This window comes from Rhizopus delemar, genomic scaffold (genome assembly GCF_000149305.1).
Source record: "Rhizopus delemar RA 99-880 supercont3.1 genomic scaffold, whole genome shotgun sequence".
In the NCBI taxonomy this organism is placed as follows: Eukaryota; Fungi; Mucoromycota; class Mucoromycetes; order Mucorales; family Rhizopodaceae; genus Rhizopus; species Rhizopus delemar.
In genome coordinates, this window is record NW_027137827.1 from 3,888,794 (window position 1) to 3,911,854 (window position 23,061).

The 23,061-nt window shown below is 35.9% G+C and overlaps 11 protein-coding genes across 11 annotated transcripts; 7 read left to right on the top strand and 4 right to left on the bottom strand.

Annotated features, from left to right (window-relative positions):
* Positions 1-9: 9 nt before the first annotated feature.
* On the bottom strand, positions 10-657 carry RO3G_01495 (uncharacterized protein; the record flags this gene model as incomplete). Its single annotated transcript, XM_067656086.1, has 3 exons — positions 10-129; positions 193-297; positions 367-657. The coding sequence occupies 3 exons, from the start codon at positions 655-657 to the stop codon at positions 10-12; spliced, it is 516 nt and encodes a 171-aa protein (XP_067512187.1).
* Positions 658-1,116: 459 nt separating this feature from the next.
* RO3G_01496 (uncharacterized protein) lies at positions 1,117-1,263 on the top strand (the record flags this gene model as incomplete). The annotated part of the gene is made up of 1 exon (XM_067656087.1): positions 1,117-1,263. One exon carries the CDS (start codon positions 1,117-1,119, stop codon positions 1,261-1,263), a length of 147 nt encoding a protein of 48 aa, XP_067512188.1.
* Positions 1,264-1,736: 473 nt separating this feature from the next.
* On the bottom strand, positions 1,737-2,361 carry RO3G_01497 (uncharacterized protein; the record flags this gene model as incomplete). Its single annotated transcript, XM_067656088.1, has 4 exons — positions 1,737-1,779; positions 1,836-1,903; positions 1,959-2,100; positions 2,153-2,361. The coding sequence occupies 4 exons, from the start codon at positions 2,359-2,361 to the stop codon at positions 1,737-1,739; spliced, it is 462 nt and encodes a 153-aa protein (XP_067512189.1).
* A 579-nt stretch (positions 2,362-2,940) lies between these two features.
* RO3G_01498 (uncharacterized protein) lies at positions 2,941-3,265 on the top strand (the record flags this gene model as incomplete). Its single annotated transcript, XM_067656089.1, has 2 exons — positions 2,941-2,965; positions 3,012-3,265. 2 exons carry the CDS (start codon positions 2,941-2,943, stop codon positions 3,263-3,265), a joined length of 279 nt encoding a protein of 92 aa, XP_067512190.1.
* Positions 3,266-3,573: 308 nt separating this feature from the next.
* Positions 3,574-4,884, top strand: RO3G_01499 (uncharacterized protein; the record flags this gene model as incomplete). The annotated part of the gene is made up of 6 exons (XM_067656090.1): positions 3,574-3,633; positions 3,688-4,065; positions 4,114-4,257; positions 4,329-4,463; positions 4,566-4,612; positions 4,662-4,884. The coding sequence occupies 6 exons, from the start codon at positions 3,574-3,576 to the stop codon at positions 4,882-4,884; spliced, it is 987 nt and encodes a 328-aa protein (XP_067512191.1).
* A 501-nt stretch (positions 4,885-5,385) lies between these two features.
* RO3G_01500 (40S ribosomal protein S22-B) lies at positions 5,386-5,995 on the bottom strand (the record flags this gene model as incomplete). Its single annotated transcript, XM_067656091.1, has 2 exons — positions 5,386-5,645; positions 5,863-5,995. The coding sequence occupies 2 exons, from the start codon at positions 5,993-5,995 to the stop codon at positions 5,386-5,388; spliced, it is 393 nt and encodes a 130-aa protein (XP_067512192.1).
* A 1,430-nt stretch (positions 5,996-7,425) lies between these two features.
* RO3G_01501 (uncharacterized protein) lies at positions 7,426-8,704 on the top strand (the record flags this gene model as incomplete). Its single annotated transcript, XM_067656092.1, has 3 exons — positions 7,426-7,526; positions 7,575-8,590; positions 8,655-8,704. The coding sequence occupies 3 exons, from the start codon at positions 7,426-7,428 to the stop codon at positions 8,702-8,704; spliced, it is 1,167 nt and encodes a 388-aa protein (XP_067512193.1).
* A 441-nt stretch (positions 8,705-9,145) lies between these two features.
* On the bottom strand, positions 9,146-10,918 carry RO3G_01502 (1-pyrroline-5-carboxylate dehydrogenase; the record flags this gene model as incomplete). Its single annotated transcript, XM_067656093.1, has 3 exons — positions 9,146-10,430; positions 10,482-10,792; positions 10,850-10,918. 3 exons carry the CDS (start codon positions 10,916-10,918, stop codon positions 9,146-9,148), a joined length of 1,665 nt encoding a protein of 554 aa, XP_067512194.1.
* A 1,376-nt stretch (positions 10,919-12,294) lies between these two features.
* RO3G_01503 (uncharacterized protein) lies at positions 12,295-12,729 on the top strand (the record flags this gene model as incomplete). Its single annotated transcript, XM_067656094.1, has 2 exons — positions 12,295-12,356; positions 12,417-12,729. The coding sequence occupies 2 exons, from the start codon at positions 12,295-12,297 to the stop codon at positions 12,727-12,729; spliced, it is 375 nt and encodes a 124-aa protein (XP_067512195.1).
* A 2,470-nt stretch (positions 12,730-15,199) lies between these two features.
* RO3G_01504 (uncharacterized protein) lies at positions 15,200-17,164 on the top strand (the record flags this gene model as incomplete). The annotated part of the gene is made up of 4 exons (XM_067656095.1): positions 15,200-15,535; positions 15,712-15,780; positions 15,876-16,391; positions 16,556-17,164. 4 exons carry the CDS (start codon positions 15,200-15,202, stop codon positions 17,162-17,164), a joined length of 1,530 nt encoding a protein of 509 aa, XP_067512196.1.
* Positions 17,165-17,843: 679 nt separating this feature from the next.
* RO3G_01505 (uncharacterized protein) lies at positions 17,844-19,263 on the top strand (the record flags this gene model as incomplete). The annotated part of the gene is made up of 3 exons (XM_067656096.1): positions 17,844-18,601; positions 18,652-18,961; positions 19,150-19,263. 3 exons carry the CDS (start codon positions 17,844-17,846, stop codon positions 19,261-19,263), a joined length of 1,182 nt encoding a protein of 393 aa, XP_067512197.1.
* Positions 19,264-23,061: the final 3,798 nt, after the last annotated feature.

Consider the following 23,061-nt stretch of genomic DNA (forward strand, 5'->3'; position numbering starts at 1 on the left):
ATAAATTGCTTAGAAGTAAGAAATATCTCCAAACTTTTCCTTGTAACCAGGAACACTCCATTCTCCCTTTTTGATGCTTTCTTCGACTTCCTTGATAAGCTTAGGGTTGGCAGCAACAACATCATCAACCTATCATATTTTCCATCAATAAAAACCCAAAGAAAAAAAAAAAAAAAGAAAAATGCGAATTACCTTGAGTTGTTCAACAGGACGAGATTGTTGAATGTTGCTGAGAGTAGCTTGAAGCTCCTTGAGTTCTTGTTCAATTTGCTTGACAGTCTTTTCAGCCTTGGCAACCTATACCAAAAAAAAAAAGAGGATAAATAAATGTTCATAGATTAAAACCTTTTGTATAAAAAAACATACGGCCTTAGATTCAAATTGATTGATGACATTAAGTTGAGCATCCAAGTTGTAACTAACAGGCTTGAAGCTGTTGACGGCCTTTTCAGCTTGGTCAATGATGTTTTGGTTCTTGAGCACCTTGCGGTAGTGAGCGAAATCAACAGAGGTGCTTTGTTCCTTCAATTCAGAAAGGGCACGCTTGACTTCTTCATTACGCTTACGGAAAGCTTGAAGAGAGACAACGGTTTCTTGAGGAAGAGTGACGTTCAACTTGGACCAGTTGATAGCAGCAGCACGGACAGAGGAAGCCATTTTTTGATTGTTTGAAAAAAAAAAAAAGAGAAAAAAAATTGGGACTTCTAATTAGACAACCCCCCTCTTACCCTCTCTCTCTTTCTCGCATCCAAACGATGACGTATCGGAATATGCAAAGTCCGAGTATCGGTAATTGAAATTGAAAGGTGAGGAGAAGAGTCAGCTTCGTCTTATAAAAGACGGCTTGACAATCACCATTGCAATGCCAAAAACAACTGAGGTTGAGGTATATGCTGATACGACAGTCAAGCTGGATGTAATAATGTTTAGGATAAAATATGAATGTTGTAGAACTCAAAGGTTAGAGCAGTAGGAATATAGGCTAACGCCTTCTTGAAAAGCAGTCTTTTGAGTTAGGTTGTGCTTTATATATTGCTGAAATAGACATGCTTAAATCCAATCACTTTTTGTTCATGACTTACTCTATGAGAAAGGATAAATAAGTCTCTACATTAAATGGCTCTTCTTGAAAAAACCCTGGTGCTTGACTTTTATGAAACATGTCCAAGATCAAGAGCGACTATGGAAGTATACACTGCTGAAATTGATGATTTAGCCTTATTTATGTCATGGGAAGATCTTCACTCAGATATTTTGCAGTAAGAAATAATTTGGTGTCATCATTTGAACCAATTTCAGCTAAATTAAACATATGTACATGAAATGTTGTGTATGAAAATGATAATAATACTCAAATGTTGCAGTTGTCATCTTTTTGTCAATATTTCACTTTGATACAATCCGTAAGGCTGCAACAAGCAAAAAAAAAAGGGGATATTTCAAACAACTCTTGTCAAACGTGATGAATGGATGTCAATTTCAAAAATTTGCATAAAGAGCAAAAACAGAGATGATGCTCAGCAAGTTAAAGATATATTCAGTAGGTTATTGTGCACACATAGTCTGTTCAATCATTAGCTCTATTTTTTTGATGATACAAAAAAGCTCATAATGCGTCAAAACAATAGAAATTTAGATTTTGTTTATCTCGTCTTGGGTGTTCTTTTATAAAGCTTTATAAAGAAAAAGACATGTGCATGTGAAAAATAGCCAAGTCGAATGAGAGACAAGTTTATTTAATTAGCAGTAACTTTGAAAGAATGAGAATAATACGTTTTACTATTAAAAAATGAGTGAATAAAAAGAACGGTATTTTTTGTATTTGTCTATTATACCTTTTGCCATCTTGATCAAACTTAAGTTGAAAGCAATACGTTTCCTTGGGATCAAAAAAGGACGTGATCTAGACAGTTATGTTCAGTAACATATCGTGCACACATAAAAAATATTAGGCTTACAGGAATGATGTAGGATCCAGGGCCTGCAGAGGCTGCATAAATGGCAGTCCATGTAGTAGGCTTCATATCGTTGGGGTCGTTACCTTGAAGAATGTTGATAACCAAGGAACCTGGAACACCATGATCCCAAGCAACTTCGGCTCTAACAGTAACTTGATTAAGATAATGTTTTCTCTGATAAGCTTTAAACTTACGAATCGCCTAACTTATAAGTTGTACCCTCAACAGGCTTGGTTACTTGAAATTGATTACCAGGAAGACTGCTTACATTTTGGGCATCAGGGACAGCAGAAAGAGAAGTAATGGGAAGACTGAAAGTTTTAACACTAGTGTTCATGACAACAGGAGAAGCAGCGACAAAGCAGAAAACAGAGACAAGAGACGAGAGAAAAGACAACTTCATGTTTAAAGAAGAGAGATGATGAAGATTGTAGTTTGAAATAGGCTGTATATTTATATTTTTTATTTTCTTTATTCAGTCATCTATGACTTAATTTATGTGTAGAATAAAGAAAAGGTCTTACTATGCAACATTTTCATCTTTTATGTTGCTTAATTTACTTGTCTCTAAAGAAAGAAAGAAAAAGATAGCTATATGGCTGATGTGAGTCTGTTGTATACATGTTCATCTACATCAAAGCCTATCATCAGACTAAGTTTGCTCTTTGTGGTTTATTTTTTATTAAGCAGTTAGGAAGAGTAAAATTCTTTTGATTAATTACCCCTGAAATTATTTGATTTCTTTATCAACTGGACGTAACATTAGAAACCGATGCTGTATTTTTTCAACTTGACTTCTTATAAGTTGATTCAAGTAAACAAATGCTTGTATTGTGTTATCATGGAAAATTTAGTGAGTCATCATTATAGAAATCATTGATATCTAAATCTTTCCCAGGCATAAATTACCCTTTTTTTTTGCAAATTACCCAATCTTTTTTCTCTCATGGCTACTTTTTCGATATTTTTTTATGGCTCTTTGATGTCCGACATTGTGCTCTCAAGAGGTAAAATATGCTAATAATCTCATGCTGACACTAACACAGTATAAAGTAATATGTGGGCCTAATGCAACAGAGGAAGAAAAATTGTTAAAGCAAGCATCGATTCAAACAAGACCTGCTTCTTTAAAACAATACAAAAGATCTTGTATAAAGAATGAAGATTATCCTGCAATGGTTTACACTGGTCAGCCCGATGATACAGTCAAGGGTATACTTTGTGAAGGCTTAAATGAAAATGATATTAAAGCATTAGATGCTTTTGAAGGAGATGTAATTATGAAACGAACTCTTTTACGTTGTTAAAATTTACATGTTTACAGGACTACCTTCGTTCCCCTGTAAAAGTAGTTGTTGATGATGACTTGATAATAGATACTGATGCTTATATTTATGTTGGAGATAACACATTGTTGACTTTTACTGAGTGGAGTTTAACTGAATTTGTCTCAACTGGGAAAGAAGGACAATGGTTAAAAGAAAGAGTCGAATTTTATGAAGTGGATTTATTACACATAAAATAAAATCGGAGATTGGAGGGTTTTTTTTATTATTTTCTTATTTCACATGAAAAAATAACTTTTTGCTTTACTTTACACTCTTTTTTTTCTCTTATGTCAAGTACCAGTAATAGTAAAGTGTATTCTGATACAGATTCAGATCAAGGCACACACGTAAAAAACAATAAAATTAGGATAGTAAGAAACTAAAATAAATATGATATATAGTCTTCTGATTTCCATGTTGTTCCCTCTACTGCTGAATATGAACAAGAAGATATCAATGAGAAATTAGTGATACCTGAAGATAACATAAAGCAAATAGAATGGCATCCAGCTTTAGTATTGACGGGACAAGCCATAAGCAAGCTCTTTTCACCTATCTTTAAAGTTCTGTTTGCACCCCAAGCACAAAGAACCTTTGTAAAAAGTTTTGTGGTCATTGTTCTCGTAGCCTGGGTTCTATTGACAAGTTTTACCGCCTATGTCACATTCTATCAACGTTATATACCAAAGAATGCACATGTTGAACCCATCTATTTTCAATATGAAAAAGACATTCAACCTCAAGGATATGTTCAATTCATACAATCCAATAAGCATGTGGTAAGTTATCATGTGTATGTCTGTGTAAATTAATAGATGTTACGTTAGCCATTAAGAAGTGATCAAGCTTATGACGTCTCTGTTCAACTTTATGTACCTACTTCAGATATCAATTTTAATCTTGGTAATTTCATGATTCAAGTTGAACTCTTGTCACAAAATGGTTCTGTACTAGCAAAATCAAGTCGACCTGTAATCTATTTTACTACTACTACTACTGCCATCACTACTATTTTATAACCTTTATTTTTTATTTGATATAGACTATATTGAGATATCAATCAAATACTCAACGTATTATCCACGTCTTTTCAAAAGCTATACCTTTATTATTTGGTTGGACAGAAGAAAGTCAATATATTAATGTAAATCTCATCGAAGGATTTATTGAAAAAAAGGTAAGAGCGCTTTGAATTCAACCACATGGCATACTTAAACACTTGCAACAGAATAAACCGATGACACATGCAAGAGTTACACTTTCTACTCATCAATTACAGCTGTATGAAGCTCATCTGAGTGTTGTTGCTGACTTCCGTGGTTTAAGGTAACAGAATGGATTGAGCTATGAAAAATCACTAAAACACTTTGAATAGATACTACATGTACCACAAGAGAATTACAACCGCATTCGTATTCATGATCTTATTTACTGTCATTGAATTGATCTGCGCTTCTATTGCTTGGAGGTCATTTGGAAAGAACCTTTGGGATAAATTACATGATGTTTTCAATGCAGAGGAAGAACAAGAACATGTATCAGTAAATACTTCTCCTTCTACTCATACTAATGAAGATGAATATTTAACAGAAGAATAAAAAAAAGAGGGCAGGGATATTTTATTAAAAAGTATGGCTCTGTACATTAGCATGATATTTGACAAAAACTGAAATCATGTCAATTTAATTGCGACTAACAAGGGCTTTTTATTCATATTTTTCTTGTACTCAACCTTCACCAAATCAAACATGATTTACAATACTTCTTGGCTTGATATGAACGCATAATCATACCGTTCTGTTTTCGACACAATGAGCGTTAGAATCAGAAAAGCAAAGTTTTTAATCTCCAATCCTGCTCGAGGAATACTTTAATTCGGTCCCTTTCATCATCTTCCTGATGCTTGTCTTTTATAAAAAAGAAACACACATATGAATAAAGACAAGACGAAAACAAAACGTTTGATACCAATGCCTTGGTGAAAAAGATCCAAAGTCGAGATGAATGTTAAAAATAAAGTTTTGATTAAAAAGCAAACTATACATCATTAAACAAGGATATTGTCATTATCGGGTATATACATTGTTTTATTATTGTTTTTAATAGAAAAAGCCAAGGATATTTCCTCCTACATGCTTTTGACGAGCTTCGTTATGATCCATAATACCGGCGGAAGTAGTCAAGACCAAATAACCAAATTGACGAGCAGGCAGCAGATTGGCTGTCAATTTTTCGATATCGGTCAACTTGATATTAAAACGAGGAGAGATAACACCACATTTGTTTAGGCGACCAACGAGTTCAATCACAATCTTGCCATTACGATGATCATCAATGATTTCAAAGGCACCAATATAGCCTATGTAAAAAAGGAGTTAATATACATTCATTTCTACAAAACACAAGAAAACTCTTGCATCAAAACAAAAGAAATGAAAATAGCTGAATCTTCCGCTGCTATAAAAATCAAGTATTGTGGGAAAGAATAATACAAGATCACTTTACAGCGGATTTACATATATTATATATAATATATGAATGTATGGAAAAAAATAAAAAATAAAACGAAAACTTACCATGCTTTTGCATAACAGATAAAAACTTAACAATGACTTTAGAACAAGGACGAACCATGACTTGGCGTTTGCCTCGTTTTTCAGCATTGTTAATGTTATTCAAACAATCATTCAAAACAGATACTCTAACCATTTTACTAAAGCAATACAAACTTATATGAGTATCGCACCCTCTGCGAGTCATAAAAGTGGTTGCTTCTGTCACGGACAGTAGCCTCCCTTCAAGGGCTTTGTCACGTAACCTTCTCTAAGTATCTTACCTCTTTATAATATTCGATTTTTAAAAGAAGAAAAAAGTTCATTTGAGAGAAAAAAAAAATTTTTAATGCTGAGATTTCCCGTGTTTTTGGGACGGTTTTAGAAAAATTTCAAACTGCTTCCCATCAGAATAGCGCATGTTCATGTTGGCATTATTCAGGAGGAAAAGATGACAAAAGATCTCTTTCTCAAGGCTCAGAGACTAAAAAAGAGAGACTTGTCAGTGCTGTATCTTACTTTCTTTTTTTGAGGGAAATAGCCTCAGCATATGAATCAAAGTTTTGGAGAATGAATAAAGGTTTGCCAGATAGAAGGATTTTTTAAAGGGCTATCGTATGCATTGGATGTTATCGGTTCAAAGGATAGCGAACAACTATAAAGATTGATTGAAACGACGACCACAGCCGTGATACCTCTAAATGACTTTTAGATACGGCTCGCTGTGATACTTGTTGCTCATGAGGCATCAAATTCATACAGTGAATGTATTCTCAAAGTACGGGCATTTGGTTTCAGTTTATATTTAAGAAGGCTCAATTCTCTGTATTTATGAAAGGTGTTAAAAACAACACAAAAAGCAGATTGTTCTTGTGAAGAATCGATTTGGAAGTATGTTTAGCAGAACTATAATATATTGCTGAATTTTTATAATCTTTTGTGTTTGGTATATTACCAACTCTTTCTAAATTTCTCATAAATGTAGATAGATATCCTTACAGTCTTGATTTGCGATTATATTGTCCAGTTTTTTGATGCTTTTCTATTGTAAACATCTAATAGCTAGGAAGCTGTAAACAATCCCTTACTTGAATTAATTCCACACTCCCTAATAAGCTATGTATGATGTATGGAATCAAAAAAATCATGGCAATAAACTAGGATGGATTAACTAAAAATATATTGTGTTGAAATAATTCAAAAGTTTTACATCTATAATACTAAAGCAGGATCCCTTTGTATTCTGGAACTCAAGAAAGATGAATGCGCAACTAAACCATGTAAACGCCTTGTTATGCCCAGAACACTTCAAGTGTTGTTCGATTGAAATAGATAGAAAAGATAAGACATAAACCTGACAAGTCTCTCTTTCTTAGTCTCTGAGCCTTGAAAAAGAGATCTTTTGTCATCTTTTCCTCCTGAACATGTGCTATTTTGATGGAAAGCGACTTTAAACAATTCTAGAAATTCAGCAGCAAACCTTGGACCAAGCCACATGAACCGTCACAGAAAGAGACCTCTCAAGCAAATTGACATTTTTTCTCTTTTTTTTTTTTTTTTTTTTTTTTTTTATTACAAAACCTTAAAATGGGAAAGCTTATAAAGAAAGGAACCAAGGGTGCTGCTGCCAATTTTATTACAAGACAACAAGCTTTAAATAAACTTCAGATCTCTCTTGCTGATTTCAGGTATATATTAAAAGATCTGTAATCTCTTTTTACTTATGGATAAGATAGACGTCTTTGTATCCTGAAGGGAATCTACCCTCGTGAACCCAAAAACAAAAAGAAAGCCAACAAGGGTAGCACAGCACCTGCCACATTTTACTATGTGAAAGACATCAAGTACCTCTTGCACGAACCTCTCCTGATCAAGTTTCGTGAGCACAAGGCATTCACCAAGCGACTCAACAAGGTGCTTCACAAGGGCGAATTTGCCGCTGCCAAATCGTTAGAAGAAAACAACAAACCGGTCTACAGCTTGGATCACATTGTCAAAGAGCGATACCCTTCCTTCATTGACGCTCTCCGTGACCTGGATGATGCGCTCTCGATGCTCTTTTTATTTGCCATGCTGCCTGCCGATAACAAGATCAAGGCTGATGTCGTCGCTGACTGTCAGCAGTTGATTGCCGAGTTTCAAGCCTATGTGGTGAAAAGCAAGAGCCTGCGTCGTGTCTTCTTTTCTATCAAAGGAATCTATTACCAAGCCGAGATCAAGGGACAGACGATCACTTGGGTCGTGCCCTATCAGTTCTCTCAAAACATTCCTACCGATGTCGATTTCCGTGTGATGCTGACCTTTTTAGAATTCTATCGAACTTTGGTTGGATTTGTGAATTTCAAGTTGTATACTGAACTCAACATGACCTACCCTCCCAAGGTGGATGAAACAGGCGGCTTCCATTTAGATGAACATATGCCCAAGGGTAACAGACACCAGCAAGAGGAAGAGGAGGAAGAGGAATTGGATGAATTCAAATCTGCTGCTCAAGATGAAGAAGACGATACACTGAAAAAGATTCAGGCTGCTTCCCATGAAGCCGCTGAATTAGGACGTCTGTTTGAAGGACAAAAGTTCTTTTTGTCTCGTGAGACACCTCGTTATGCACTTGAATTCATGATTCGATCTTGCGGTGGACAGGTCAGTTGGGATCCTTCAGTCGGTGTCAACCCACCCTTTGCTGAATCAGATGAAAGCATTGGATATCAAATCACAGATCGTCCCTCGGTTCGTAACCGTATCTTGTCCCGTAAATATGTTCAACCTCAGTGGGTGGCTGACTGTATCAATGCCAGAAAGATCATTAAGCCTAGCTTGTATGAACCAGGAGCTGAATTACCCGCTCACTTGTCACCCTTCGTAGAGGCTAAGGCTGGTGATTACATTCCCAAGACGGGTGTTGAAAGTGATGCTGAAGAAGAAGTCGAAGAAGTCGAAGAAGAAGAAGCTAAACCAAAGAAACGCACAGCTGCCGAAATGGAAGAAGAAGAAGTAAAGGAAATGGCAACTGTGATGATGACCAGCAAACAAAAGAAACTTTATACAAAGATGAAGTATGGTATTCAACAAAAGGAAGACGAAAAGGCCAAATTAGAAAACAAGAGAAAGGCCATCAAGAAAGCAAAGGCTGCCAAATAAATAGAGTAATTCATGTTTTGTACATATATTTTATACAACAATAAAAAGCTTTTTTTTTTAAAAAAAAAATCCAAGATTAATACGACAAAACAATAAGCATGTTTTATTATAATTTATAATACATTCTTTTTAAAATATGTGCAATGAGAAAAAGAGTTTAAATGATTTAGATAGCATTAGAGGGGTAAGCGAAAGATTCGATAGGAACAAAGTTTTCCTTGATGGAACGAGTAGAGACGAAACGAACCAAGAGAGACCAAGAACCGGCCTTATCGTTGGTACCAGAAGCACGTCCACCACCGAAAGGTTGTTGACCGACGACAGCACCAGTACACTTGTCGTTGATGTAAAAGTTACCAGCAGTGTTACGCAACAAGTTGGAACCGGCAACGATAGAAGCACGGTCTTTGGCAAAGAGAGCACCGGTCAAACCATATTCGGTGGTTTCACCGACGAGCTTACAGGTCTCTTCGAACTTGGCATCTTCATAGACATAGATGGTGACAACAGGACCAAAGATTTCTTCGGTCAAGGTCTTTGTGAACTTGTCTTGAGTGACAATGACAGTAGGTTGAACAAAGTAACCGACAGAGTCATCGTATTTACCACCAGCAATGATTTCACAGTGTTCATCAGCAGCAGCATGATCAATGTAGGACTTGATCTTGTCAAAAGCAAACTTGTTGATGACAGGACCAGCAAAGTGTTGATATTCATGAACGGGACCTTGAGTGATCTTGGCGTGTTCTTCAGTAATGACCTTCTTGAATTGAGCAAAGAGGGAAGCGGGCACATAGGCACGAGAACAGGCAGAACACTTTTGACCTTGGTATTCAAAGGCAGCACGGATGGTTTGCAAAGCAGCGTGGTGAACACCAGCTTCATCAAGACCAGGGTGGAGCAAGTGGTAGTTCTTACCACCAGTTTCACCCACGATACGAGGGTAGCTCTTGTACTTGTCAATGTTGTTACCGATATCCTTCCACAACTTGCGGAAGACGTGTGTGGAACCAGTGAAGTGAAGTGAAGAGAAATCGGGAGTGGCAATAGCATGACCACAGATCTCGACAGCATCACCAGGGACAAATTGGATGACACCAGCAGGAAGACCGGCTTCGACCAAGATCTCATAGACGAGGTAGTTGGAAAGAACAGCGCTAGGAGAGGGCTTCCAGAGAACGACGTTACCCATCAAGGCAGGAGCACTAGGCAAGTTACCACCGATGGCAGTGAAGTTGAAAGGGGAAATGGCCAAGACGAAACCTTCGAGGGCACGGAATTCGGTACGGTTCCAGTTACCAGGAGCGTTCTTGGGAGGTTGTTGAGAATAGATTTCTTCAGCGTACTTGCAGTTGAAACGCCAGAAATCACAAAGTTCAGCAGCAGCATCAATTTCGGCTTGCCAGATGTTCTTACCTTGACCGAGCATGGTAGCAGCCATGACCTTGTATCTATATACCCGTCAGTCTCTTTTTCTTTATCCATCTTATTTCTATTCTTACCTGTATTTAGTAGATAATAAATCAGCAGCCTTCAAAAAGACAGCGATACGATCATTGAAAGGAAGGGATTCCCATTGAGCCTTAGCGGCCAAAGCACCATCGATGGCCTTTTGAGTGTAGACAGCATCAGCTTGGTGGTACTTGGCAACGACTTGCTTGTGGTCAGAAGGGTTCAATTGATCAGCAGTCTTGCCGGAATAGATCTTTTCTCCATTAATGACAACAGGGACTTCAACAGGTCCTTGAGACATCATCTCCTTAACAGCAGCTTCAAGCTTGGCTCTTTCGGGTGAACCAGGGACGTAGTTGAGCTAAGGTAATTGTTATTAATGCATCCTTCTTTTTCATTCTCCAAATTATAAGCTTACCATAGGCTCATTTTCAATTTGAGGCAACTTGAAGTGGGCAAGAGAAGGAGTAACAAGACTTTGAGCCATTTTTTTGTTGTTGTTGATAATACAGAAAAAAAAAAGAAAAAAAAAAAGAAAAACAAAGAACAAAGCGATCTTTTATAGAAAAGAAGGTTTAAAGTCCACTTTTTTTTGTTTGGAGTGTTTCGTTTGAAATCCGAAGACTGCTACTCCACATCATGTCACACAAATTTTCTCGACAAACCAAATTGAATGTGCGCACAAGTCAATGTGCATACAATAAAATAATATTTTTTTGGTTTAAAAGCTATTTTTTGCATATTAAACCCATTTCTCAATATGCCATCTACTTTTATAATGACTTGAGCAAGTTTTTAATTCATTTCATAACGTATACCCATTCCATTCTTATCATCTGTCAAACAGGTCCATGCAGAGGCATCTGAATTCGGTCCGTGAAATTCCATTATGCAATTTGATTGGTCTTCAGCCGTGAGAAAAATGACACACTTTATTTTGGTCTGAATGGTGAAAATCAAGTAAAAAAAAGAGAAAGAAAGAGCCAATGCGAGATGAGTAGCTTGTTTGATGCTCATTTCAGCTTTTTTTTCTAATTGAATCCTTCTTCAAGTCTGTTTATTTGATACTCGTACTAATTGTGACTTCTTTCTAAATAGAAAAGGACTTGATCTAATCTTATCGGAAATACCAAGACAAGAAAAAAAAAAACTGTCGTTTCTGGGTTTTGAAAGTGGTTGATAGAAAAAGAGAATTCGTTGTGGCCAATTAGAAAGAAATTGAAGCTTAATTATGTACAATGATTTGCGTTTAAAATTCAAGTTTTTTAGTCATTCCGCAGTACATCCAAAACTTTCTGTTACCATTCAATTTTTTGTAAAGTGGTCCAAGTATTATTTTTTTTTGTCATTCATCAAACTAAAAAAAAATAAGGATTTAAAATATTTCTAGTGCAAAAGATACCAAATTTATTGTTATAATGCTTAGTCTAAGCACTATAAAAATTTTGTAAGAGTGACAGATCTACAGTCTATAGTTTTCCACTGTAACTGTTTTTGCTGTATCTTCAATACAGTCAGCCATAATTTCGTTCTTTGTTAGAGGCGTCTTGCGAGCTTCTTGGTTTTTGATCAGCACTCTTTAATAGGGCTCAACATTGGCGAGTAAGGGGGGCGTAAGAATAAGGTAGTATGTCCATGATCACAGATTGTTTGAAGACCTTTAGGCGCTTCGAGAATTGCAGCATTGTTCATCACAATATACATATTATGTAAACCGAATTTATTCAGTACAGCCGCTATATCTTTGACGAACAGTAAAAATTGACTTGAGTTAGTTCCGTAAAGTAAGCCTCTCTTGGCCCCAACTATCTTTTCTCGACCATTTGAGTTTGGATTCGCGAAAATATCCGCCTATCTTGTATTATGGATTATGGACAAGAGTGCATCAACCATAACAGAAAAATCCTCATATCTATTGCCAGACTGTAGGTGTACAGATATGTAAACCAGAATTTTAATCACTCATTCATTTTTTTATAATGAAGGATCGACAAATTGCCAGAGGAAGGGATATCCGCGGAAATCAAGGAACAGGAACTGTGTACTCGATACCTTGCCTCTGCATTCCAGCCTTTACTTGATGATCCAGAAAACAATGTGCATTTCCGGTGGACAGGGACCACAAATGATGATGCAAAAGCGTTACCAAAAGAGTCAATCTTTACTGGTCGTCTGGATGCAATGATGTCTTGTCTCGAAGGTGTTCAATACAAAATGACAACTAGTTTTGCAGAACATGCGTTCAAACCCAATCAAGCCCTTTGGTTGTTTCAGCCTATTGTTCAGAATGATGGATAAAATTGAAGTGGTTTTGATTGGTTAAAACCTTTTTTTTTTATTTTCCAAAATCTTGGTTTTTAAATGCAAAACAGTGTAACATGAGTCTTTAATTACAAAGATCTTCCTCTAATAACAACTTTCATTTCTTTTTATTTTAGTAGAATATTTTTTTTTCTTTTTTTGGATTAAAATGACATTTTATTGGGCATGTACCTTTTAAAGGAACAATCATAAAAAGAACAAATAAGGACAACCAGAAAAGGAACAAATAGGGACAATGAAAACAATTTGTAAAAGTCCGATCCGTTAGAACCCAAACTTTTTTTTTTGTGAATGAAAATTTTACTTATTAAAACTCATCAGAACACACAGCGGTAACAACACCAATAGCTGGTTTTGAAAACAGAAGACGGAAAAGACTTTTTAATATGCTGTTACTATTTTTTCAACGGGTGGGTTCGAGCTTAAGGATGGTTTGTATGTTCTCAAGGGGTATTTTTTTGTTATGTAGATTTGTTTTATATGATGTGGCAGTAAATGAATCTACTGTATAAGCTCTCTATTTAAGTGTCAATCAAATGTGTTTACTGAGAGTTGATACGATAAATATAGATTGACTAATTATGTAGAGGCAACCTTTATTTTATTTTTTAGCTTAGGGACCTCAATTTACTTAACTATGAATATGAACTTGTTAAAGTAAGCAGAAGAGATAAACTATTCCATTACAGTCGTTCCAACGCTAAAGGGCGGGTTTTTAAAAAAATGCGGCTAATAAAATTTCCCAAAGGGTGGTTTTAATTTTTCCAAAAGGCGGCTTTGATTCATCCAATGAGCGGTTTAATTTTTCCCAATGGCCGGTTTTTATTTTTTCAAAGGGCGGGGGGTTTTTTTTATGTATTGTTTGTTATAGAGTCTAGGTTGAAAAATGGCAATAATAACAGACTTTACATTGTAGACATGTTTCATTGGTGTAGTCCGATTGCTTACGATGTATGTTACTGATTTCTAGGCTGAGCTTATTCCATATGATGCTTATTAATGTTTGCTGAGACAAGAGCTTCATTGTTAATGTTAGCTATGTATAATGCTATGTGTGTCCATATACCACAGTTGATATAAGGAAGTAAGCGGATGTTGATTGGGTGTGTGAGGGTCTTAGTATCGGCATTGATTAATGATATGGGTCAATAGTTACATAAGTCTTTGAGACTGTCCCTCTTTGGGAGTAGGAACATGCATGCATAGAGACAACTGGCTATCTTTATTGGCATAACCGAAGACAAAAAGGGCAAAAGTGACTGAATTATCATGGCTCAGGATGACGGACAATCTATTATTATTACTGGTTACATTGAGACATCAATACAAAATGAATAAAAACAATAAAAAGCTTAAAGTACTCATTTGATAGAAAAAATATTGCTTTATTTACATTAACTTGGTATACTATTTCTTTATTGGTTTTTTTTATGTTCTTGACTTCCAAAGGTTTTTAGGAGGAGGAGGGATACGAGACTTGTTGCTGCGTGGCGGGCTCCATGTTCCTCTAATGGACTCTTGCTTTTCAGTTAACTCTGAGGGCTGTACTTGCCCCATTTTTCTTTTTTTGATTTTTTTTCATTTTTTTGGTTGACTAAATGCTCATTGTAGGTATTGCTTTTTGAGACACAATAGAAAAAAGAAATTGAAGTTTTGAAGGGTACTGTCAAGATAATTGAGATCTCAAGCAAATGTATAGCACATAGAGTGAAAATATTGCGAATTGTCCGAAGTAAATAGAGAGTCAGGGCTTCAGTCAATTTTGAAGTATCGTACTTACACGTCAACTAATGTCACCGTAGGCAATAATGAGACCGAATGTTACTATCGGGTAAGCGCTGATACCTAGTACACCACACTTCCCACATGAAGAGCAGGTTTTCATATCTTCTTGTACTGACCAGTACAATCAGATAATAATAGCATTGGTTCATTCCAACATCAGATGTGCCAAAGATTCCATAGTACTATCATTACTACCTACTTAGTCGACTCCTAGAGCACTCGTAAGTAGGCTCAGTCTCTCTGTGCAACTGGAAGTCCGGTCAAGACTAAAGCATGATAGAAGGAATCAAAGACATTCCATCAGAAAAATGACACGAACAAAAATATTTTTTTTTTCATTCTCTTTGAGTGACGCAATACTGTATGGAAAAAATAGGATAATTATTTGAACGATTTAATTTCCAAATAAAGTGTAATACAATGAAAAATCGAATTTTAAACTGTCAGATCACGTGACTATGTAAATAAGTCTATGGTTTGAGCTGGATATCCCTGTACGCAAATTTTTATACTTGTTGGTAGATGAAGAATGTTTTTCTGGTGAGAGGCTGTTCTTCATTTGTAACCTCTTTTGGTAATAAACTTTCAAAAAACTTTCAAACGCGTTTTTTTTTTATTCTTTATTCAATAAAGCTATATACGTTAGCATACTTTTAGTAACATGTCATCCAACAACAACACCATTTACACTTTAGCCACCATTCACGAAGCTTTAACGCCTTCATCTTTGGATGGTGTTATGCAATTGGCTACAGGTGTCATCATCAAGGTCGACTCTACTGCTTGGAAGGAATGCTTGGCCGAGATCAACGAAGCGTGTGCTTATGACTGGAGAATTCTCAACTCAGATAAGCAGAAGGGTGATCTCACTGCTATAGAAGCTAAAGCCAGAAACATCTCCCTTTGCTTTTCGCAGCAATATTGCTGTCATCGTGCAGGAACTTACAAGTCTGTTGCCATGGACCGCCCTGTCCAAAAAAGTCCAAGAAGGTGGATTGTAAGTGCACACTTCGTGTTAGAGGCTACTATGCTTATCCTCAATACTACGAATTTGTCATCGAAAAAGACCATATAAACCATGTTCCTGGCGACTTTTTGGATGATATTCGAACCCTTCGTCTGCCTAGAAATCGTTTGCACGAGATTCTGCAACAACTTCAAACTTCTTCCAAGACTCCTCGTCAGATAAGAATTGATACGTTGAAGGCTGCCGACACTTTCGGACGCAAGTCTCACCGTAAGGTAAACTATCATGATATCTGAAACATCATGAACAAGGTATGTTTAGTCAAATATATTTGATATAATTGATATTAACTGTTTCACTTTTACCTTAGGTCGATAAAGAACTGTATCATTTCCACAAAAATCATATGGAGTCTTTCAAGATTTGGATGGATCAGAAGCTTCCCGAAGAAGGCTTTCATTGTTTTACTGGGAGGTTGTCTTACTCTCAAGACTCCTCTTTGTTTGCATGTGGATTTGTCTCTTCAGATCAACAAATTCGTATGAAGAATCCGAAGGCTCTCTGTTTGGATGTTGCTCACGGTATCTCCAGCAATTTGTCCGATATTCTCTACACATTGATCATCCGTGATGATAGTATTGGTAGAGGATGGCCTGTTGCTTATATGGTTACCAACGATCGTAGCACGGGTTCTATTGTTGAATGGCTTCAACATTTGAGAAATTCTGGTCTTTTGGTTGATCCCGAACAATTTACCATCGATTGTTATCAGTCTGAGGTTAACGCCATTACCAGAATATTTAATCCTAATCGCACAAAGATCCAGTTTTGTGTCTTCCATGTCACTCAAGCTTGGAATAAGCATCTTGCTTTAGTGTCTGTTCCTGTAACACTCCTGGTGAAAACCGTAATCTTCGTGGTGAGATGATGCGTTGTCTTCAGAAAATTGTGTATGAGGAAGACAAGGACCAGTTCCTTCAAATGATTACTGCATTCGAACTGGAGTACGCTGATTAAAGTAAGTTTATGGATTACTTTACCTGTAGTTAGTGTACCGAGGATAAGGTGAAGGTTTGGAGCAGATCCTTTAAGGACCGTCAGTATTCCCATATGCCGACCAACAACTACATCGAACCTTGGCACAGCCAACTGAAGACTGTGTTTCTTGGTAGAGTACGAAACAAGCGTCTTGACAAACTTGTTTTCGTTCTGGTTAACGACGTTGAGTACTACCTCAACCAAGAATTTGAAAGAGTAGTCCAAGGAAATGATGCAATGTCTCCTTTTTTTAAGCAGCAAAGGTTGCGTGAGTTAGAAGCAGAAGAAGTAGATGAGGAGGTTAGAAGTGATATGATAACAGGGCCCATTACATTGGAAAATTCTGGTAAGTGCAGGTATATGGTATGTTCATTTGTCGAAGGTGCTTCAGTTGGTTACTCAATTGAAGTTACTGAAGACAGTTTGATCATGTCTTGTACCTGTTACGGCCTTGAAAAAAGTCGCCAACCATGTAAGCATATGTATTTGTTGAAATTACATACTAATTTCTCGTTGCATTTTCCTTCTTCGACAACTCCCATCCTTCACAATGTAACTGGTCAAGATATATCTCACAACAATTCATTCGAAACAGTTACCACCTCTGTGGTTAACAGATAAAAAGAAATCGCCAAACACTGCATGGATATTAGTTCGACACTGAAGTATGCTAATTCTGATTTATTAAGGCTATCTACGTATATAACTGAAGAAGAAGCAACAATAATGCATGAAAAATATAAACACGCCCTTCAATTTGTTCAACAAATGAAAGATAAGTATCAGACCCATTTTTGTAAATTCAACACTCAACTGTAGAATAAAATAAGGCATTAAATAAAATAAGATATTAAAATTTTCATCCAAACAAAAAAAAAATCCCCCAAGTTATTTTTCAACTTTGATTGTGGTGGATAAGCCTTTTTTTCGGAAAAACATTCTTCATCTACCAACAAATATAGATTCCCTGTAAGCATAGGTCGGCATCCCCGCAGCGAAGCGAAGGTTACATGCCACTAGAGTAGGAATAGCTTCATGTTGCTTAACTAGTGTGTCATCTAACTAGTGTTTTCTGTAACCAAGTAACAAGAATGAGCCTTTCTAATGTCTGACTGGTAAGTTGGATTTTCTTTATCCAACGAACTAAACAGGATCTCTTTGGGTGGAGAATGAAATACGTGTAATGCAAGAACAGAGTGAAAAAGCCAAATTTATTGACTGCTACTCATTTTAGGAGACGTGTGATACCTCCAATTCGATTCTACCCTATTTTCGCGTTTCAACTTTTTTGATCTTAACTATGCCTAACAACGAAAATAACCAGCTTGAACAACTTGAAGAAGATGCACAAGATTCGATAAGAAGAGGTGTAATTTATGACAGACAGTTCGTTGCTTATCAGTTTGAATATAATTCAAAATTGAGATCTCTGGACATGAAAGAGCAATTGGTTGAGCTTAATAACGATGTAGCCCGTTCTGCTCTTGACTCTGCTCCTGGCTCTGAACAACAAAATATAGAAAAAGAAGACAATTCTGTTGCTACTGTTATAAAAAGAAAGGCTCTTGAGTATCGTGAAAAATATCATTCTTTAGAGATAAATGAAAAAGGCGTAGTATCTTTAGGTCTCAATTCCATTTTGGATGTTAGCTTTAATTTCCCTGATTGTCAATCCAAGTTATTTACAAATCAAGAATGGCTTGAATTAAGAAAACAATATCGACCAGTTGGATACAACACCACTGAATATGGTAGAATCAGATCTATTTTACAACCAGTATTTCAAGCATACCGACAGAACAAGACGTTTGATAACAATTGGGTGAAAATGTACAAAGAGGCTAAAAAACTGGAAAAGCACTACGACCCTGTGTTCAGCCCAAAACATGCCGATATTGCCTTCTGTATTTTTTTCGTTATGCAAGTCCTATCAATCATTCGATACAATCCAGGCTTGTTTGATACAGCCATCGATAGTTCTGAATGGGACTTTGTTGTTAAATTCTGGGGGCCGATCACTGAAAGACTGTTTCAGGATTCAGAGCTACGATTGAAATGGTAAGCTTTTCTTTTTTCTTTTTTTTTTGAAACTTACTTTTTCTTCTTAGGGGTGACACCAACCTTACCTTGAATGACACAGTATCCGAAACAGCTCTTAAGGTTGATTTAAGAGTAGCCAACGATAAAATGAAGCAAAGATATAACGCTGAACACGACGTCGCCGTTCTAGAAGCAGCAGAAGAAAATGCTGGCAACGCAAAGTTCATCTTCGATCGTTTCAAAATATCAATCGAAAACAAAGTTATCATTGATAACTACCTATTAGATGGTGCTTTGTTGAGTTCTGTCAACTCCTTACAAGTATCTGGTCTTGGAATTCATTTCCTTAACACAACTCTTGAAGAACCTGGCTTGTATGTAACTAAAGAATTGCATTGCCACACCATCTCAAAATCGTTGGCAAGTCTTACCTTATACTTGGATTTAGCATTGCATTTATTGTGTTTCCGGGACGACTGTGTCTCAAAAAGCAATACCTACAATGAGCATTTAGTCAACCAAAAAAATGAAAAAAAATCAAAAAAAGAAAAATGGGGCAAGTACAGCCCTCAGAGTTAACTGAAAAGCAAGAGTCCATTAGAGGAACATGGAGCCCGCCACGCAGCAACAAGTCTCGTATCCCTCCTCCTCCTAAAAACCTTTGGAAGTCAAGAACATAAAAAAAACCAATAAAGAAATAGTATACCAAGTTAATGTAAATAAAGCAATATTTTTTCTATCAAATGAGTACTTTAAGCTTTTTATTGTTTTTATTCATTTTGTATTGATGTCTCAATGTAACCAGTAATAATAATAGATTGTCCGTCATCCTGAGCCATGATAATTCAGTCACTTTTGCCCTTTTTGTCTTCGGTTATGCCAATAAAGATAGCCAGTTGTCTCTATGCATGCATGTTCCTACTCCCAAAGAGGGACAGTCTCAAAGACTTATGTAACTATTGACCCATATCATTAATCAATGCCGATACTAAGACCCTCACACACCCAATCAACATCCGCTTACTTCCTTATATCAACTGTGGTATATGGACACACATAGCATTATACATAGCTAACATTAACAATGAAGCTCTTGTCTCAGCAAACATTAATAAGCATCATATGGAATAAGCTCAGCCTAGAAATCAGTAACATACATCGTAAGCAATCGGACTACACCAATGAAACATGTCTACAATGTAAAGTCTGTTATTATTGCCATTTTTCAACCTAGACTCTATAACAAACAATACATAAAAAAAACCCCCCGCCCTTTGAAAAAATAAAAACCGGCCATTGGGAAAAATTAAACCGCTCATTGGATGAATCAAAGCCGCCTTTTGGAAAAATTAAAACCACCCTTTGGGAAATTTTATTAGCCGCATTTTTTTAAAAACCCGCCCTTTAGCGTTGGAACGACTGTAATAAGACTGGACTTCATTTATGACATATACGAATTTATTTCTTTACTAACACATGAATAATGACATGGTTTTATTTATCTTATTTATTGATAGTTTTCAAGACATTTACAAAAAGACACTGCACAAAAAATTATGAAGTAGCTCTGCCCGATAAACGCTATTCAATTTAAAAATGCCAACGTTACTTTTATTCCAAGCATGTTTAAAAAAGTATGTCTAAGAATACCAATTTTATTTGTTATTGATAATTAAGTGTATCAAATAATGTGCTTTATTTCATTTATCTACCTTTTACCCTATTATTACTAAATATCTCATTTACTCATTCTATCATATCAATATAATCAAAATAGGTTATTTAGTATGATTGATGACTAAACATAACAAATACCAAATGCGAGGATCTGAAGTGTAAGTACCGTAGAATACAGTAAATAAGAAATAAAAATAGTGAGAGAGTGAACATATAATAAACAATTGATGAAGATTGGAGCTCAAAGAAAGAAAATGCAAAGAAGAGTCCCGATCCAATTTGCATAGAATAATTCCAACACATGTAGAAAACGAATATTATCAACTGTGTAAATTACTAGAAACAGAGCAGCCTATTCTCTTTACTTGCATTCAAAAACAAGACTTGTGGGAAATGATTTTCAAGAAATACTTGTCAAACCCTAACGATCCTAGCTACAGCTCAATATTCCAGGACTTATCTACACTTGGGCTGTCCAAGTATTACATCTTACATTATTATAACAAGTTTACATTCTATGGTTTTTTTTGTTACAGTCATCCGATTCATATGGAAAGCCCACTAACAACAATTCTTTGAATAGACTTCTGTCCTGGATGAGGTTGCTATCAACTAAAGCCAGAAAGAGCTATTGAAACTGCCTGCTTACAGTTATTTATTAATATTATTTATATTTTTATCACTGTTTCATACACTTGCATCCCCTTTGATCCCTTATACTCTTTGGTGAGTTTTAATAAACATTAAAATTTTCACTCATAAAAAAGAATTGTTTACACATAATCTTTATTTAAGGTGCAATTGAGTGCATAATAAAATTACATAAACGTCCGGCCAGACCAATCCAACTTGTTAGGATTAATTAAAAATCCCTTTTGGATCAAGAGCAGAAAATGTAAAAGGGAAAGGAATGAGTGGAGCCACCAAAGAAAAGTTGGAGAAATTGGCTGAGGCTATAAGAAGCTTCTGACCAAGTGGGTGTTTGGTGGGGATCAATCTGCCATGGTGCGGCCGGTCTAGTTCATTCAGTATGTAGCATATGATCAGCCATCGCTGTGATCAGGAGAGAGTGCCCCCCCAGAGGACACCAAAGGACGTAGCAGGACAGCATAAATAAGGAGTGACAATGGATCTTTTATAGTATCAAGCATAAATAAGCGTCGGTGCATAGTAAGGCAGTCGATAGTGCGATTCAAAGAAAATTGTTTCAAGCTGTAGACGTTTTTTATTGTCATCTTGTACATAAAATGAAATAATTTGATGAAACTGGTGGTATAGAATCCAATGTTTATTTAAAAAAAAGGATGAGTAAATTCTGCATACTGCGCAATAGAAATGAAACAATATGACTTTGATAAAACACTTGAAATAGTTGTTTAATGATCTATGAAAAAATAATATTAAAAGACGTTAAATCGCGCTATTTTCAGAAAATAATGTCGCATTTTACAGCTCTTATTTGTATATAAAAGTGACAAGTTAGCGCGACATTTATTCCTGAAAACAGTATACTCTGAATCTTGGCAGGTTCGTGCCAGGGAATGGATTCAATATGAATCCTTTGCTATGCAGCTTCAGATTTTCGCCAAAGGAGGCTATTGATTTAAACCGGGAAAGGGATTCGCAGCTTAGATTTGTTGTAAAGTTATTGTTGGAGTTTATCAGTTTAAGAGCAAAGATTATTATTTCTGCTTCTGATTGTTGAACCTATTGAATCAAATGCTTAATTGTATCAAGAAGGGTTCATAAGTCATCTTGGCTATAATTGATTGTTGATGTATACATATTGTTAATTTCTTGGAAAAATCTAGTCTGTTCTTTGATTTGTCGGAGACTGAATATATAGTCGTTCTTGGCATGAATTTTGAATCATATGCTTCAATGATGTTGTTTGGAAGCATTTACTACAACTAACACAGCGGAATAAGATCTATAATGGGTCTAATCTAGTGGAACTGTGTCGTCGAAAGTGACCTTGCTAATTACATTTTGGACATATTAAGTGCTAAAGCTCATTACTAAATGTTGAGAGAAGAGAATTAACTTCCTCTGTGGATAAAAATGGTTTGCTAGTCTCTGAAGACTATTGGAGTCTACGTGCATTACTTGATGATAAAAGCGTCGAAATTGAGCAATAGCTGTTGTAGTTTTATGGCGTAAAAATTTAAGTCGAGTGTTGAATTATTTTTCAAATACAGCCCGAGAATCAATAACATTCATACAAAGAAAAGAAAAAAGGCAGTACCAGAGTACAAATTACACTGCTTATAATGAAAAAAAAAAAATAGAGTTCGAATAATGAAAACCCAATCAAGAAGCATATAGTAAAGAATATAAAAGTAGTAAGCCCATATTTATCCTTTAACATCTTTTTTTATGAATTGCGCTTTATCTTTACTCTCATTCTTGTTATTGTTTTGTTTGGTACATGCTGACCAAGTAAACTTGGTTAAACCAAAAGATGATACTGTTTATCATACAAATGAAACAATAAATATATATTATAATAGTAAGCTCTTTTATAAAAGTTTATAATAAAATTTGTTAACTTTATATAGTTCAGTCAATGGGCATGTCCAAAATATGGAATACTCATGTTAGTTTAAGAAGCGTCAACAAGAACCAAACCATTCAAGAATTTCCTTCACTGTATTACCATGATGGTAACAATAAGGAGATACAAGGCACATGGACTATTCCAAATGATGTGACCAATGGTACATATTCTCTTTTGATTACCGCAAAGTAAATTGAATGTTTAAGCCATTTTATATTTATTAATATCTCCCTTAGCACAACCT